Genomic DNA, 15037 nt, shown 5'->3' on the forward strand with positions numbered 1-15037 from the left:
TCCATCGATAAGCCCAGACCTAGAGGCAGCAAAAGCCAATACCTTGGTATCTGTATTTCTGAATCTAAGGGAGAAGCTACTGGAAAGATCAATGGGAATTCAGAGAGGAAGGCTCAGGATGGATAACTCATCCCTGGAACAAGGGGGAATTTTGTGTGTGTGTATGTGTGTACGCGTACGTGTACGTATGGAACCAAGCAGAGACCAACCATTTTCAGTGTCTACAATGAATAGAACCAATTAATGCATCTCCACAGGAATGGGGGTTGGGGTGATATATCAGGAAAAACTTCCAGGAGTGTTGGCTCTGTGAGATACCACAGCAGGCTTCCAGGGAAGGTTGGGCATCTCCAACCCCAGAGATCTCCCAAAATAAGAGGGATGCATATCTGTCTGGCCTTTCCGACTGACTCTAGGGCTGAACATTCAACACTTACAAGTCCATTATCTGCATCCAGAATCTTCCCTTTTCTGATTTCAGGTCCCCAAAATAAGGATCCTTTAAGGTAGTATGCTACTCTTATTTTCCCCAACTCACTTAACTCTTTTCCAATCGTAGGGTCCAACTGGAGTGACTGGTCCTAAAGGAGCCCGTGGTGCCCAGGGTCCTCCTGTGAGTGTCATCCTGTCCCTTTTCCTTCCTTTCCCAACTCATTTTGGTAGGGACCAGAGGGAGGTGGAGCTTGGAGAAGATCATAGGAAGTGAGGGAGTAAGGTCTGGGAGAATACCAGACCCTTTCTCGGCTCTTCAGTGCTACTCACAGAAGCTCTCTGTCTCAGAAGGGTCTCTGTTAGACTTTCAAGTCACATAGAGAGCCTCTGAGAGTGTTCAGAAGAGATGGAAAGGAGTGGATAAGCCTTGTGTGCTTGTCGTAGGGGCAGAGCAGTTCTGTTATTCTCATTCCTGTTCTATTTGTGTTCTGCTGTTTTGTTCTTTCTCCTTCGGTCCTGCCAACCCCACAAAAGCAGGGCAGCAGTTTCGTGGTGGGGGTGGGGATGAGAGTTGGGCTTACATCCATGCAATAGCACATGGTGTGTTTCGAGAGCCTGCTCTGCCTTGCTCCAGACTGCCTTTTCCTTCCTTTATTGACCCTTCCATCTCCCCAGGTGGGCCCTACTTTTTGGGAGCAGGTTGAGAACCAGAGCCCAGTGCCTGTCAGGCATCTCTAATGTCAGCACTTAGGCCAGTCAGTCTTTGGGACCTATGGACAGTAAACCTCCCATGTTCTACCTTCCTCCCTCACAGCCCCATGACCCAACCAGAGGAGCTTCTTAGACTCCCAGAATCTAAGACTTAGAGATTCATTCTCTAAGCTTCTTCTAAGAGCTTCTTCCTAGGCCACAGGTTCAATGACTTCTCTTTTCTTACTCAGGGAGCCACTGGATTCCCAGGAGCTGCTGGCCGTGTTGGACCCCCAGGTTCCAATGTGAGTGATTGATCCTGGTTGGTTGCTCCCTCTGCCTCCTGGGATGGGATGTGTATATGTGGGCATTGGGGGTCAGGAGAAGGGTGGCAAGACTGAGCATCTTGGCACCACAGACTGGGACAGGTCACCCAAACAGGCACTCAGCGGACTCCCACTGAATCGCCTTCTCTTTTCCTTCCTGAGTACCGGAATAGATTCGGGAGAATAGAGCAGGCAGGGAATACCTTGTGCATGAAGACCAAAGCCAGCCCAACATAAGCAGCTGTGGGAAGGAAGAAGAACTGGCCCTTAAGTGGGCACACATTTGTCCCTGATTCCCACCTTCTCCACTAACTGGGAATAGTACTCTCTAGTGGGTTTGGGACTAACTGCCCAATATGGAATCCAAAAGTTCCTGATTCAGAGAGAACAGTGAGGCTCAACTGCCTTTAATTAACAAGAGCAGAGAAAGTTTGTTCTTCAGGGGTTGGACCTGATGGACTAGATCTGAGAGATCTTTTCCTAACTCAGATTCTATGACTTAATGAGCATTGACTATGTGCCTGACACTATACTAGGCATTGCGGGAATATGAAAACAAAAACAAAAGCATAAGGTATGGTCCCTGCTCATAAAAAAAAATCCTTATTATCCAGCCAGGAGACAAGTACAATTCAAAAAAGAGAACTAATCAGAAAAGCAGTAACTGAAAAAGTCTCCTATTTTAAGCACCTCCTGATGTATAAACTCTAAGAAGTCCATAGGAGCCCCTATAGGAGTCTCTGAGGAGGGAGAGAGCTCCCTCTGATGGACTGAGCTCTCATGGCCGATTTCACTGGCGCTGTGGATATTGGTTGGGCCTTGAGGGGACAGACAGGATTTAGGTAGTTAGAGAGAAAGGTGCTGGGCATTCCAGGAATGAGTAAAGTCCTAGAAGCAGAAGGTTAGACCATTCACTTGAAGGCATAGTAGAAGATAAGACTGGGAAGCAGATTGGGGCCAGATTACCTTAAATAGAGGAAACAAGAAAGGCAGGAATGGTTTTTGCAACTCCTAAGGGAGCTGAAGGCATATGTACATCATTCCTAGGTTACTGATGGGGTGAAGTGGGAAATCATGGAGACCTGGTCCTCATTGCCTGTGTTTTCTTCTTCAGGGTAATCCTGGCCCCCCTGGTCCTCCTGGAGCTGCTGGAAAAGATGGTCCCAAGGGCGCTAGAGGAGACAGTGGTCCCCCAGGTCGGGCTGGTGATCCTGGGCTTCAAGGTCCTGCTGGAGCCCCTGGCGAGAAGGGAGAACCAGGAGATGATGGTCCCTCAGTAAGTCTTGTGGCCCAGGCTTCCTCTTCCTTCTTGGGGCACCCCACAAATATGGCCAGTGCCTGGTTCCTAAGGACTCAGCTCAAAGCTGAGCACTTAGAGCTCTCAATCCATCAGAGGGAGCTCTCCAACCTTCCTGTTCCTTCTCCCACTCACTTTCTATGGCCAATAAATGGGGTAGCTTTTGCATTAAAGTGGGGGAGAGGAGGTGGGAGGGAGATTTTTTTTCGAGGGAGGGAGAGAAAAGAACCGTAATATTGGAATTCCTTGGGAAGTAATTCTATGGGGATAGGTGTGGATTGGCTTCCCGGGATCAGCTTTAATTTTGTCTCTTCTTCCTCCAGGGTCCTGATGGTCCTCCAGGTCCCCAGGGTCTGGCTGGTCAAAGAGGAATTGTTGGATTGCCTGGTCAACGTGGTGAAAGAGGCTTCCCTGGTCTTCCTGGCCCTTCAGTAAGCATTCATCTCTCTTGGTTATTGAAATAGACAGTGGCCCAGATGTTGGTCTGGAGCACTAACCAGAACTAACCATGTTGTCACTGAGGTCCCGTGGGTCAACCTCCCTCCCTACATAGAAACTATTTCCAAGGTCCCCTACTCCCTCTGCCACCCTCCAGCTGAGGGGATTCCTGATATATCACTTCATTATCCTGAAGGGAGTATTGAAACTACAGATAAGGGTGGCTAGCCCCAAGCTCCAAGGTCTGCAATGGAGGGTAGGGGAGAACAATGAGCCCAGAGGCAGCTTCTGCTCAGGGCCCAACCCTGAAGATTGACTGAGATTTTATCAGCACAGCCTGGCTATCTGTCTGATAGCATCAGTTGGCTATTGGCTTCCCACATCTCTCACAATTGTTGAAGTGAAGTCCTCTTGCAGAAAATTACTGGAGGGCTATGAATTCAATATCCACATTCTTGGTCTTTCTCTAGGGTGAGCCTGGCAAACAGGGAGCTCCTGGAAGTTCTGGAGATCGTGGCCCTCCTGGTCCTGTGGGGCCTCCTGGCTTGACTGGTCCTTCTGGTGAACCTGGGCGTGAGGTGAGCAATGGAGCTCAACTACAGGAGAATACTCCCACTATGGAGGAGGCAGAATTCCAAGATCTGTTTCATTCTGGCCTCTCCAGTGAACACTAGCTCCATAGTAATGGAAGCAGTCATTACGAGGGGCTGTTAGGATGAATTACTGGTTCTTAAGCAGCCAAGAATATAGGTGTATGGGAGGATAGTAGTAGTCAACGGTGACTGAATTGAATAGGACTAAGGGGCAGAGGGTGTGTAAGTGTGCAGAACTAGATGCTAGGGAAGGAGGCAAAAGGGAAAGGAATGAGAGGAGGAAGGGGAACTTGAGAAAAAATGGGTCAGCAGGGCAAGGCCCAGCCTTGAAAATGTAGGGAGGAGCTTGCTGACTAAAGACCCTTGAATGGGTCTGGGGAAGGACCAGCTCCCTCTACAAAGAATAGATATGTTTCAGAAGATTTTTCCACCAGAGATGGAAAGGGATATCTGAATGACAGTGCCAGGCCTGGGATAGACAAAGCAGGAGTGGGGGAGGAGGAGAGAGGGCAGCCCTGAGCTCATTTCTGTTTTCCTTTGCACAGGGAAGTCCTGGTGCTGATGGGCCTCCAGGCAGAGATGGTGCAGCAGGAGTGAAGGTGAGTGTGACTCCTTCCCATGAGGGTCATAGGAAGACAGGTGCATGTATTCTTGCCATCAATAACCACCTCTTAGGCACTTTTCCTTCACTGGGGCTCAAAGCATCTGCTTTTTGGTTACAGGAGACCAAATTAAAGTCAAACCCTGCACTGGTCCTAAGAAAATTATCTCCTTATCTCTGATGAGTGGAAGTGGAGAATGATGCAGGAAGAGAGAGACCATACGATCTCCTTTAGCCCTGGGAGAAGGTTTTAGCTCCCCTTTGGCTTGCTTAGGCTGTGACTGACAACAAAAAGTGTCCTTTGAAGAGTTTGGCATGAAAGAAGAGAGGGGCCATAACCTCACAGGGCCTGAGTGTGGTATTTCTCTCCTGACAGGGTGATCGTGGTGAAACAGGTCCTGCTGGTGGTCCTGGTGCCCCCGGACCCCCTGGCTCTCCCGGACCCGTTGGACCAACAGGCAAACAAGGAGACAGAGGAGAAGCTGTGAGTATCTTTCTGTCAAAGCATGTCTAGATTTGGTATGGGGAACCAGCTAAGTCCTCATCCAAGCCACCAGGATGCAGGTATAGGCAGCAAAACAGAGATGGGGACTATATTTATTGATGTGCCCTGTCCTGAACTCTCAGACATTTCTGGGCAGGGTAGGGACTGAAAAGTAGCTCCAAGTTACCTCAGTTCAGCTGGGTCAAGCTGAATGGGGCAAGGACGAACCTCAGGCCTGACACCTTTGCTCAGAGTCTCAGGTGGGAGGTGAGGGAATAGAATATTCTAGCTCCTGGGCTTCTCTCTGATATGGTTCTGTCTTTCTCCCCAGGGTGCACAAGGACCCATGGGCCCTGCAGGGCCAGCTGGAGCAAGAGGAATTGCAGTAAGTGCCTGGGAATTCCATAATGGGCCTTGTCAGTGACATAAGAGGACAAAGATTGCCCTTCCAACTTTGCCCTCCTGTCCAGCTTTAGCTCACACTCCTTATCTGCCTTCTAGGGTCCTCAAGGTCCCCGTGGTGACAAGGGAGAAACTGGAGAGGCTGGTGAGAGAGGACTGAAGGGGCACCGTGGCTTCACTGGTCTTCAAGGTCTCCCTGGCCCCCCTGTGAGTACTGATACTAATGGCTGTCTGCCCATGGTCCACTTACCTTCTCAGAGCCCACTTGGGTTTTTTTATGCCCCATAAAAGGAACTCGGGATCATCTTGGGTCAAACCCAGAGTTTTCCTAAGGTTTGGGGGAGAGATAGAAGAAAAAGAAAATGCATAGGATATTATTGATGTAGGAGAGTCACGCTTACCTGCCTCTTTGGGGTCAGAGAGGGCTGCTCACCTAAAGACAGAGACCTATCCGTGTGATGACCTCTGACTTTCTCCAATACAGGGTCCTTCTGGAGATCAAGGTGCCTCTGGTCCTGCTGGTCCTTCTGGTCCCCGAGTAAGTTGTGGAAATGGGGGGAGAAAATGGGCTCTTTGCCAGGTTTGTAAAAAAGAATCCCAAATGTGAGGTCAAGCCATGGCTTGGGTGTTCATATTTTGAGGATAGATATTTCTGGGGTCCTTGGCAAATGGGACTCAATTGGATCTTACCTCTTTCCCTTGATCAGTGAGTGACCATGGCCCCATGATTGCTCCCCTTTTCTCTATACAACAGATGCCAAATCTCTGTCATGTCCTCAAAGTATATTCCTATATCCCTTCCACTTCTAATCTTTTTTTACCCTTTGGATCATTGTGACATTAAGCTAGATATAGATTAGAAATATCTGGGGCTGTGTGTGAAATTAGTTACCCAAAGAAGCAAAATAAGCCTCATTGACACAATCTGGGATACCATTGATCAGGTATAATTATAACCAAAAAGGATCAAATGGTCATAGTGGTCCACCAACTGAACATGAGGTAGTAGCTCAGTCCCGATTTTTAAAAACCCTGATCCAGCACCCACATTATAGTAGGATTATCTGTGTGTGTGTGTGTGTGTGTGTGTGTGTGTGTGTGTGTGTGTGTGTGTGTGTTTATGCCTGTCTCAGATCTTTATCATTTGCAGGACAGTCTCCCAGCAACTGGAGTGAGACCCAATCTTAAGGCTTCTCACCATTTCTCTTTTTTCATCTTCAGGGTCCACCTGGCCCAGTGGGCCCTTCTGGCAAAGATGGCTCCAATGGAATCCCTGGCCCCATCGGCCCCCCTGGTCCTCGAGGTCGCTCTGGTGAAACTGGCCCTGCTGTAAGTGTCCCATCTCCATCACTATGCCCATATTTCTAACTAAGGGAGTTTTTTTGGAACTACAACAACTAATGGGTTCCTAGTCACCTGCTGTCCATAAGTAGCTATGTGGGTGACAGGGTCCCCTTATCTTTCCTACCTGTGGTTTCCCAGGGCCTTGGAAGGGCTCAAAGTTGGTAGAGATGTGAGAAACAGGGTAATCTAGATCCTGGCCCAGTGCTGGCTACCATTCCCCTTTCTGGAGAGGAGTACTCTCAGGGTTTAGAAGAAGACTCTTTCTCCTGGGTCCCTAGCTAGTAAGAATGGACACAAAATGGGCACACTCTCCCAACTCACACAGCTGATTTTTTACCTGGGGTTCTTTGTTTTCTACCATAGGGTCCTCCTGGCAACCCTGGACCCCCTGGACCTCCAGGTCCCCCTGGCCCTGGCATCGACATGTCTGCCTTTGCTGGCTTAGGCCAGAGAGAGAAAGGCCCTGACCCCCTGCAATACATGCGAGCTGACCAAGCAGCTGGCAACCTGCGGCAACATGATGCTGAGGTGGATGCCACCCTCAAGTCCCTCAACAACCAGATTGAAAGCATCCGAAGCCCTGAGGGCTCTCGCAAGAACCCAGCTCGTACCTGCCGAGACCTGAAACTCTGTCATCCTGAGTGGAAGAGCGGTAAGGGAGGAAGGCAGGGACTGTATGAAGCTCAGAAAGATCCAGATTCTAGTTCTGTGGCCCTGTGGCTCTGTGTAAAGTGAGAAGCTTCTTAGGTCAGAACTCAGTATGAGGCCTCAAAAGTTCCAAAGTTCCACTAAGTCTCTGATGTCTTCTTCCTGCCCCACCTGCAAGATCTGAGCGGATTCTGCTCTGACAGCCAGGCCCACACTTCTCTTATGTAGTCTGCATACTAATCTCTGCTGGGGTCAATTCTGTGGAAGATTAGGATCCAAGCAGACCAACTCCTCCTACTAGGCCACCAGCTCCAAATTATTTTTTCCCTATGACTTCCTTTGTGTTCTTTCTCATGTACCCTTCCTTCCCCTGGGTCCTCCAGCAGCCACTTTTTCTTTCTCTTCACTGACCTCCTGATATCTTGCTTTGTTCCCTCCCTTCTCCTCCTGCTCTTTGTGTTCCCTGCCTAGTTAGCCTTAGTCCAGTTATCCAAGCTTCCTTCTGCCCTATGTTCCCCGCAGTATTGCAAACTACTCTGCCTACTCTGAGCTATACAAGTTAACAGGTGCCCAGTTCTGATCCAGGAGACCTCTCTCCCTGCAGGAGACTACTGGATTGACCCCAACCAGGGCTGCACCTTGGATGCTATGAAAGTTTTCTGCAACATGGAGACTGGTGAGACCTGCGTCTACCCCAACCCATCAAGCATCCCCAAGAAGAACTGGTGGAGCAGCAAGGGCAAGGAAAAGAAGCACATTTGGTTTGGAGAAACCATCAATGGTGGCTTCCATGTGAGTACCCCCACCTCTCCTGAGACTGAGATGAGCCAGCAGAGTCTTGTTTTCTTATTTGTTTCAATCTTCCATTGGTCTCAGCCTAACAGCCAGAGAAAGGCAGGAATGATTGTCTTCAGTTATAGAGGAAGGAACAGAAGGATCAGAGGAACCCTCTAGGAAAACCAGACCTTCAAAACACATGTTCTACCCAATGTCTCCTTTATACTGAACCCAGAATACCCATTCCCACACGTAGAGACTTCCATGAGCCATGAGGAATCTCTGCTGTCTAGAATCCTACAATCCCTCGCCATACGATGGGCCTCCAGGTCTCCTAACCTTACTTTCTGCCCTGACAGTTCAGCTATGGAGATGACAACCTGGCTCCCAATACTGCCAATATCCAGATGACCTTCCTACGCTTGCTGTCCACTGAGGGTTCCCAGAACATCACCTACCACTGTAAGAACAGCATTGCCTACTTGGATGAGGCAGCTGGTAACCTCAAGAAGGCCTTGCTGATCCAGGGCTCTAACGACGTTGAGATCCGGGCTGAGGGCAACAGCCGATTCACATACAGTGTGCTGAAGGATGGCTGCACGGTGAGGGTCCCCCAAACAAAAAGAGTCAGATTGGGCCTGAGATCCTCCATTGAGGATCCTCTATCCATTAAGGTCTAAGGCTAAGTATGGAGTAAGGAAGTGAGCTGACCTACAGACCAACCATGTCTGTGGCCCAGAGTGCCTGACCAAGATATCAGGTATACCTTTGAGGGAATAGCATGTAGAAGAAAGGCATGAAGAAAGGTTGGGGGACATCTTGTTACTCCGTATTCTTCTACTTCTAATGCCTTTCACTTTTCTCAGAGGATTTATATACAATGAGTGTTCAGGATGGCTCTGAAGCTATTCCTAGCCTGAGACAGAGTATAGTTAAGAGATAAATAAGCCCCACTGCTGGAAGGATTAAATCTTAGATGGGGCAAAAAAAGAGGGCTGGAGCAAGGAGGTGGGAGAAGGGTCTCCTCCCTGAGGACAGGGAATTTAAATGTGGAAGGTTTTCAGCAAGTTAGAAAAGGGGCATTTGGGTTTGGCTAGTGAGTACTGCCCAGGACAAGAGGTCCTTTTAATGGAACTTTGTTCTTTGAGCAGTTTACGCACCTACTAAACATTATCTTTTCCCCCTCTTTTCTAGAAACACACTGGTAAGTGGGGCAAGACAGTCATCGAGTACCGATCACAGAAGACCTCCCGTCTCCCCATCATTGACATTGCACCTATGGACATTGGGGGGGCTGATCAGGAATTTGGTGCGGACATCGGCCCTGTCTGCTTCTTGTAAAAACCCAAACCCAGAAACAATCCAACACAATATGTACCAAACCCGAAGGACCTGAGTACTTTACAATCTCCAGTCACTCTAGGACTTCTGCACTGAATGGCTGACCCCAACGGATGCCCATTCGTCCACATGCTTACATTTTGGACATTTCCCCCCCTCCTATTCCAAGAGGCCAGAACTGGGCAGACCTCAAAGTAAAACCTCGGTGATCTATTTATTTATTGTCTTCCTGTAAGACCTTTTGGTCAAGGCAGAGGCGGGAAACTAACTGGTGTGAGCTAAAGCCCCCCAAGTGGCTGCCCCCAGACTAAGCATGAACCCTTCAGGTGCCGGACAGATGCAGGAGTTGTGTGTTATCATACACAATGGTGCTATTCTGTGTCAAACACCTCTGTATTTTTTAAAACATCAATTGATATAAAAAAACCTTGTTGGAAAGTACAAGTTGATCTGAGCTTTGTTCTTTTGATTATGTTCCTTCAATCCCTCTCTCTGGAGGGATGGCCAACAGTCTTTCTAACCTAAGACCTGCCCCCCTCTTGTGTGGTAGGTTTTTGTTTTTCAACCAAGATGAAGGAAACTGAGGCCATACCAGCCTCATGCTTCCCTTGTTTAAGCTACCTCACACTGAAACGAAGCCTGTTTCTTCTTGTCAACCTTGGAGCCAAACAGAACTCAGTAGCAGAAACACACATTTAACTGGGATTTGGGGAGAGCCCTGTTTTTGAGGATGATAGTATGGAACCCCCAAATTCTGGGTTTTCCTCCTGGGGAAGGTTTAGCTGGAAAGGAGTGGCAGGTGCAGCCTGTGCTTTGGGGGTGAGAACCATGTGTGGGCCACTGACCACTGGGTAGGAGACATCAGGGAAACCTCCCAGAGAAGGGCAAGGGTGGAGGCAGGAAAGAAGCCAGGGGCAGTAGATACTTGAGATACAAATGGAAAAGCTGCATGAGACAGACTTTGGTAAGGGGTAGGAGTTCCTGCCTCTCCACTCCTGTTTTCCCCAGCCGGGTTTGTGAATCAAACCCCATCATCTCTCCTTGGCCTTTCTCCTCCCCACCACCATCAGGTGCTCCTTGCTTTCCAATGACTTTTTTTTGGGTTAACTAGAGAGTAAAAGTTGTCGGCCCTGGGGGTAGAGAGGGAGGCAAGGCAATCTCAAGAAGAGCCGGGACCAAGGACTCTGCACTATTTTGTAAAATAAACTTCTAAAGATATTTGACAATGCCAATTTTAAGTGTCCTAGATTAGGAGCCTCAAACACACACAAAACCCTCTCCATGGATAGTTCTTGTCTTGTCTCTGCCCTTTCTCCATTCCCTCTCCCTACTCCCTCCCTCCACAGTTCAAAAGTAGACCAATTTTCTTGCAAAAATAAAAACTAAAAAGACACCTTTGTTGGATTTGTTTGTGTATTAATTTCCACTCTATGATGTAACCTTTGTTGAATGTTTATCTTACCTGGGATATTCCATGACAAACCAAATAAGACAAATAAAAAATGTTCATTAAAAACCAATAACTAAATGGCTCTTATTTTATGATAAATAACCCATTGCAACAAAGGCAACTACAGGGGAGGAGGGGCATGACCCCTACAAAAGCCTATGGGGTGAACCTTAATTGGACCAGAAGAGCCCATATTGGACTAAACCAAACAAATTAAAGGAGGCCTGACCTCCCCTCCGGCCACACTTCCAACAATTCTATCACATCTATTTTAGAATCCAGTTCACAGCATCAAAAGACCATGCATACCTGCCGAGGAGGGACCAGAGTTGGTATTTGAGACCAGGTCCTCTAATTCTAGTTTATTGTCATCCTCTCATCTCTGAGTGGGAAAGGTGATTCATTTCAACACCTACCCCACGCCAGCCTGTAGCCCCCTTGGTTGAACCATGCCCAATCTTGTTCACTTCTTGGATGCCTAATGCAAGAGAGAACACTTGATAACTCTTCCATGTGGAACTGAGGAGTAAAACAGAGGATGAAATGAACAATCATCCATCAATAAGCATTTGCTTTATTGTTATTGTTATTATTAAGCATCTGCGATGGGCCAGGCGGTGTGCTAAGTACGGAAGTTACAAGGAAGGGAAAAGATAGTCCCTGCTCTCAAGGAACTCACGGCCTAATAGAAGACAATATGCCAAGAACTACGTACCAACAAAACACATGCAGAATAAATATGAAATAGCCAACGGAGAGAAGGCACTAGAATTAAGAGGAATCAGGAAAAGCTTCTCTTAGAAGTTGGAATTTTTGCGAAGACTTGAAGGAAGCCAGGAAGGCCAGGAGGCAAATATGAGGAGTAAGAGCGTTACTGGCCTGGGGGATAGCCAGTAAAAATGCCAAAGATGGAGTGCCATGTTGGAGGAATAGCAAGGAGGGCAGTGTTGCTGGATCGCAGAGAATATGGAGCAGGGGAGTGTAAGATATAAGAAGACTGGAAAGGTTGTGAAGGAAGGTTATAAAGGACTTTGAACACCAAATATAGGATTTTATATTTGAACCTGGAGGTGATAGGGAGCCACTGGAGTTTACTGAGTACAGGGGTGACACAGTCAGACCTAAGTTTTAGGAAGATCAATGGATTTGAGTAGGGAGAACTTTGAGGCAGGCAGACCCACCAGCAGGCTATGGCAAAGTCCAATTGCAAGGTGATGAGGTCCTACTCTAGAGTGATGTGAGTGTCAAGAGGAAAGAAGGGATTTTGAGAGATGATGCAAAAGTAAAACAGACAGACTTTAGCAATGGATTAGATACGGGGGAGTGAGATAGAATTGAGGAAGCAAGGACAACCCTTAAGTTGGATCTGTGATTTTATCAAGATGGGTACTGACCACAAAAATATGTATCACAGTCTATACCTGCCTACTTATCCTGTGCAACTATGGTGTTGTGGATAGTACATTGGACTGGGAGACAGAAGACCCAAGTGAAAATCTTAACTGACACTTAATAACTGTATGATCATGGGCAAATCACTTAACCTCTTTATGCTTCAGTTTCCTGATCTGTAAAATGAAGAAATTGGGTTAGATGATTTTTGAGGTCACTTCTATCTCTAATTCTATCATCCTATGGTGGTACAGCGGATAGAGCGCCAGCCCTGGAGTCAGGAAGACTCATCTTCTGGAGTTCATATCTGGCCTCAGACACTTACTACCTATGTGACCCTGGGCGAGTCACTTAACCCTGTTTGCCTCAGTTTCTTCATCTGTAAAATGAGCTGCAGAAGGAAATGGCAAACCACTCCAGTATTTTTGCCAAGAAAACCCCAAATGGAGTTACAGAGTCAGATGTGACTGAAATGACTGGACAACAACATGATTCTCCTACAAATCCCCCATAGGACATCACCGTCCTCCAACATGTTAGAGGCCTCCTAGACAAAAGCCTCTGCACATACAGAAGTGAAAACCATCGTTATCAAAGTTTCCCAAGATGTTTCCTAGTCATTTCTAATGGAGAAGTTTTAATGCAATTGGGACCTAGACCAAGAAGAAGTCCTCTTGGATGCAAAAATAGAGAAAACAATTTTAAAGCTCCGAGAATGATAGGTTCTGGAGGCAGAGTCAAGATGGTAGAGTGATAGTATTTTTTCTTAGCTTGCACAACACACCTCCTCCCTGACAGCTGGAAAAATGTGCTATGATGAATTTGGATAAGGAAAATCAAGGAAAACTTGAGAGTGATTTTTTTCAGCCTCAGACAGCCTAGGAAGATAGGCAGAGAGGTGTATAGATATTGGAATGGGTGCTGTAAACTTGCAGACTGCCAGGCCTCACTGTGAAAAGAGCAGAAGGACATAAAAAGATAGAAGCTCAGGTCAGACATCCCCCCCACGCCCCCATTCTAAGTGCATCGAGCCCAACACTAACAAAGTGCAAAGTCAAGAAATAGGAGGGAAGAATTAGCAAACAAAAAACTTGATGACAAAGAAGTTCAAGGCTCAAAAACAAAAGAAAATAACACCTACAAGTAAAACTTCCAAAAAATGTAGATTGGACACAAGCCCAATAAGAATTTTTGGAAGAGTTTTTTTTAAACTAAAAATAATTAAAAAACCAAATAAATGTGTGACAAGAAAAATTAGAAAGGAAATGGGAATTATGCAAGAAAATTGTGAAAAGGGAACAGCTTGGAAAAAGAGATATGACACATAACTGAAGAAAATGGCTCTAAAAACTAGAGCTGGTCAAATTGAATTTAATGACTCTATGAAACATCAGGAGATAATAAAGTCAAAAGAATGAAAGATAGAAGAAAATGTGAACTATTTCATTAGGAAAAACAACTGACTTGGAAAATAGATGGAGGAGAGATAATTTAAGAATTATTGGGCTACCTGAAAACCATGAACAACAGCAAAAAAGAACCTAAACATCACATTTCAAGAAATTATAAAGGAAAACTTCCCAGATATCTTAGAACCAAAGGACAAAATAGAAATGGAAAGAATTCACCAGACATCTCCTGAAAGAAACCCTAAACTGAAAACTCCCAGGAATATTGTAGCCAAAATCCAGAACTCTCACATCAAGGAAAAAATACTGCCAGCAGCCAGAGACAATTTAAATACTCAGGAACCATAATCAGGATCACACAAGATTTAGTAGCTACCGCTTTAAAGAAATAGAGGGCTTGGAATGTGATATTCTGGAAGGCAAAGTATCTGAGATTACTGCCAAGAGTAATCTATCCAGAAAAACTGAATATAATACTACAGAAGGAAAATGGATATTTAATGAAATAGAAGGCTTCCAAAAACCTTGATGAAAAGTTCAGAGCTAAACAGGAAAATTGACATTCAGACCCAGGACTCAAGAGAAGCATAAAAAGGTAAACAGGAGAGAGAAATCAAAGACTAAACAAGATTAAACTGTTTGCATTCTCACGTGGGGAGAAGATACATGTAACCTTTCAGAAAATTATAATCAGTAAGGCTCTTAAAGAGAATCTAATTAGACAGAGGGGTTGGATATGATTTTATTATGTTCAGTTCCAATGATCTCAAAAGAATGGAAGGGTGGGGAAGAGGAATGCACTGGGAGAAGTAGAAGAGAGAGGAAGAATAGGGAAAATTACCTCATATAAACATGGCATGTGAGGAAAAGTTTATACAATGGAGGGAGAAGTGGACAGGGGTTAGAACCTGAAACATTCACTCCTATATGAATTGATTCAAGGAGGAAAGGATAAACATATACACACAGTTGGGTAATGGAACTCATCTTACTCAGTAGAGAGGTAGTAGGAAGAGGGGTTAAGAGAAACAGTGAGGGAAATATGATGGAGAGTAGATTAAGAGAAGCAGTGATCAGAAGCAAAACAGAATTTTAAGGAGGGGACAGGGTGAGAAAGGGAAGATTAAATATAACAAATAGGATAGATGGAAATATATAGTTAACAATCCTAATTGTGAGTGGATGAAGTCATCCATAAAATAGAAGAGGATAGCAGAACAGATTAGAAACCAGAATCTAATAATCTATTATTTACAAAAACACATTTGAAACAGAAAGAGTCGAAATAAAGGGTTATTACTAAAAGAAAGGGCTGTTATCTATTATGTTTCAGCTCAAGTTAAAAAAATGCAAGGGTAGTGATCCTGATCTCAGATAAAGCAAAAATAGATCTATTAAAAGAGATAAACAGGG

At 46.0% G+C, this 15037-nt stretch overlaps 1 protein-coding gene across 1 annotated transcript in view; it reads left to right on the forward strand.

Annotated features, from left to right (window-relative positions):
* Positions 1-9373, forward strand: part of COL2A1 (collagen type II alpha 1 chain) — a 46325-nt gene extending 36952 nt beyond the window's left edge. The window contains exons 40-54 of the mRNA XM_036759531.1: positions 560-613; positions 1374-1427; positions 2563-2724; positions 3069-3176; positions 3654-3761; positions 4322-4375; positions 4754-4861; positions 5193-5246; positions 5363-5470; positions 5748-5801; positions 6485-6592; positions 6971-7259; positions 7860-8047; positions 8392-8634; positions 9227-9373. Of these exons, the coding sequence (XP_036615426.1) occupies positions 560-613; positions 1374-1427; positions 2563-2724; positions 3069-3176; positions 3654-3761; positions 4322-4375; positions 4754-4861; positions 5193-5246; positions 5363-5470; positions 5748-5801; positions 6485-6592; positions 6971-7259; positions 7860-8047; positions 8392-8634; positions 9227-9373 (1839 nt within the window). The remainder of the gene's footprint in view (positions 1-559; positions 614-1373; positions 1428-2562; positions 2725-3068; positions 3177-3653; positions 3762-4321; positions 4376-4753; positions 4862-5192; positions 5247-5362; positions 5471-5747; positions 5802-6484; positions 6593-6970; positions 7260-7859; positions 8048-8391; positions 8635-9226) is intronic.
* The last annotated feature ends 5664 nt before the right edge of the window (positions 9374-15037 follow it).

Source organism: Trichosurus vulpecula, chromosome 5 (genome assembly GCF_011100635.1).
Source record: "Trichosurus vulpecula isolate mTriVul1 chromosome 5, mTriVul1.pri, whole genome shotgun sequence".
NCBI lineage: Eukaryota > Metazoa > Chordata > Mammalia > Diprotodontia > Phalangeridae > Trichosurus > Trichosurus vulpecula.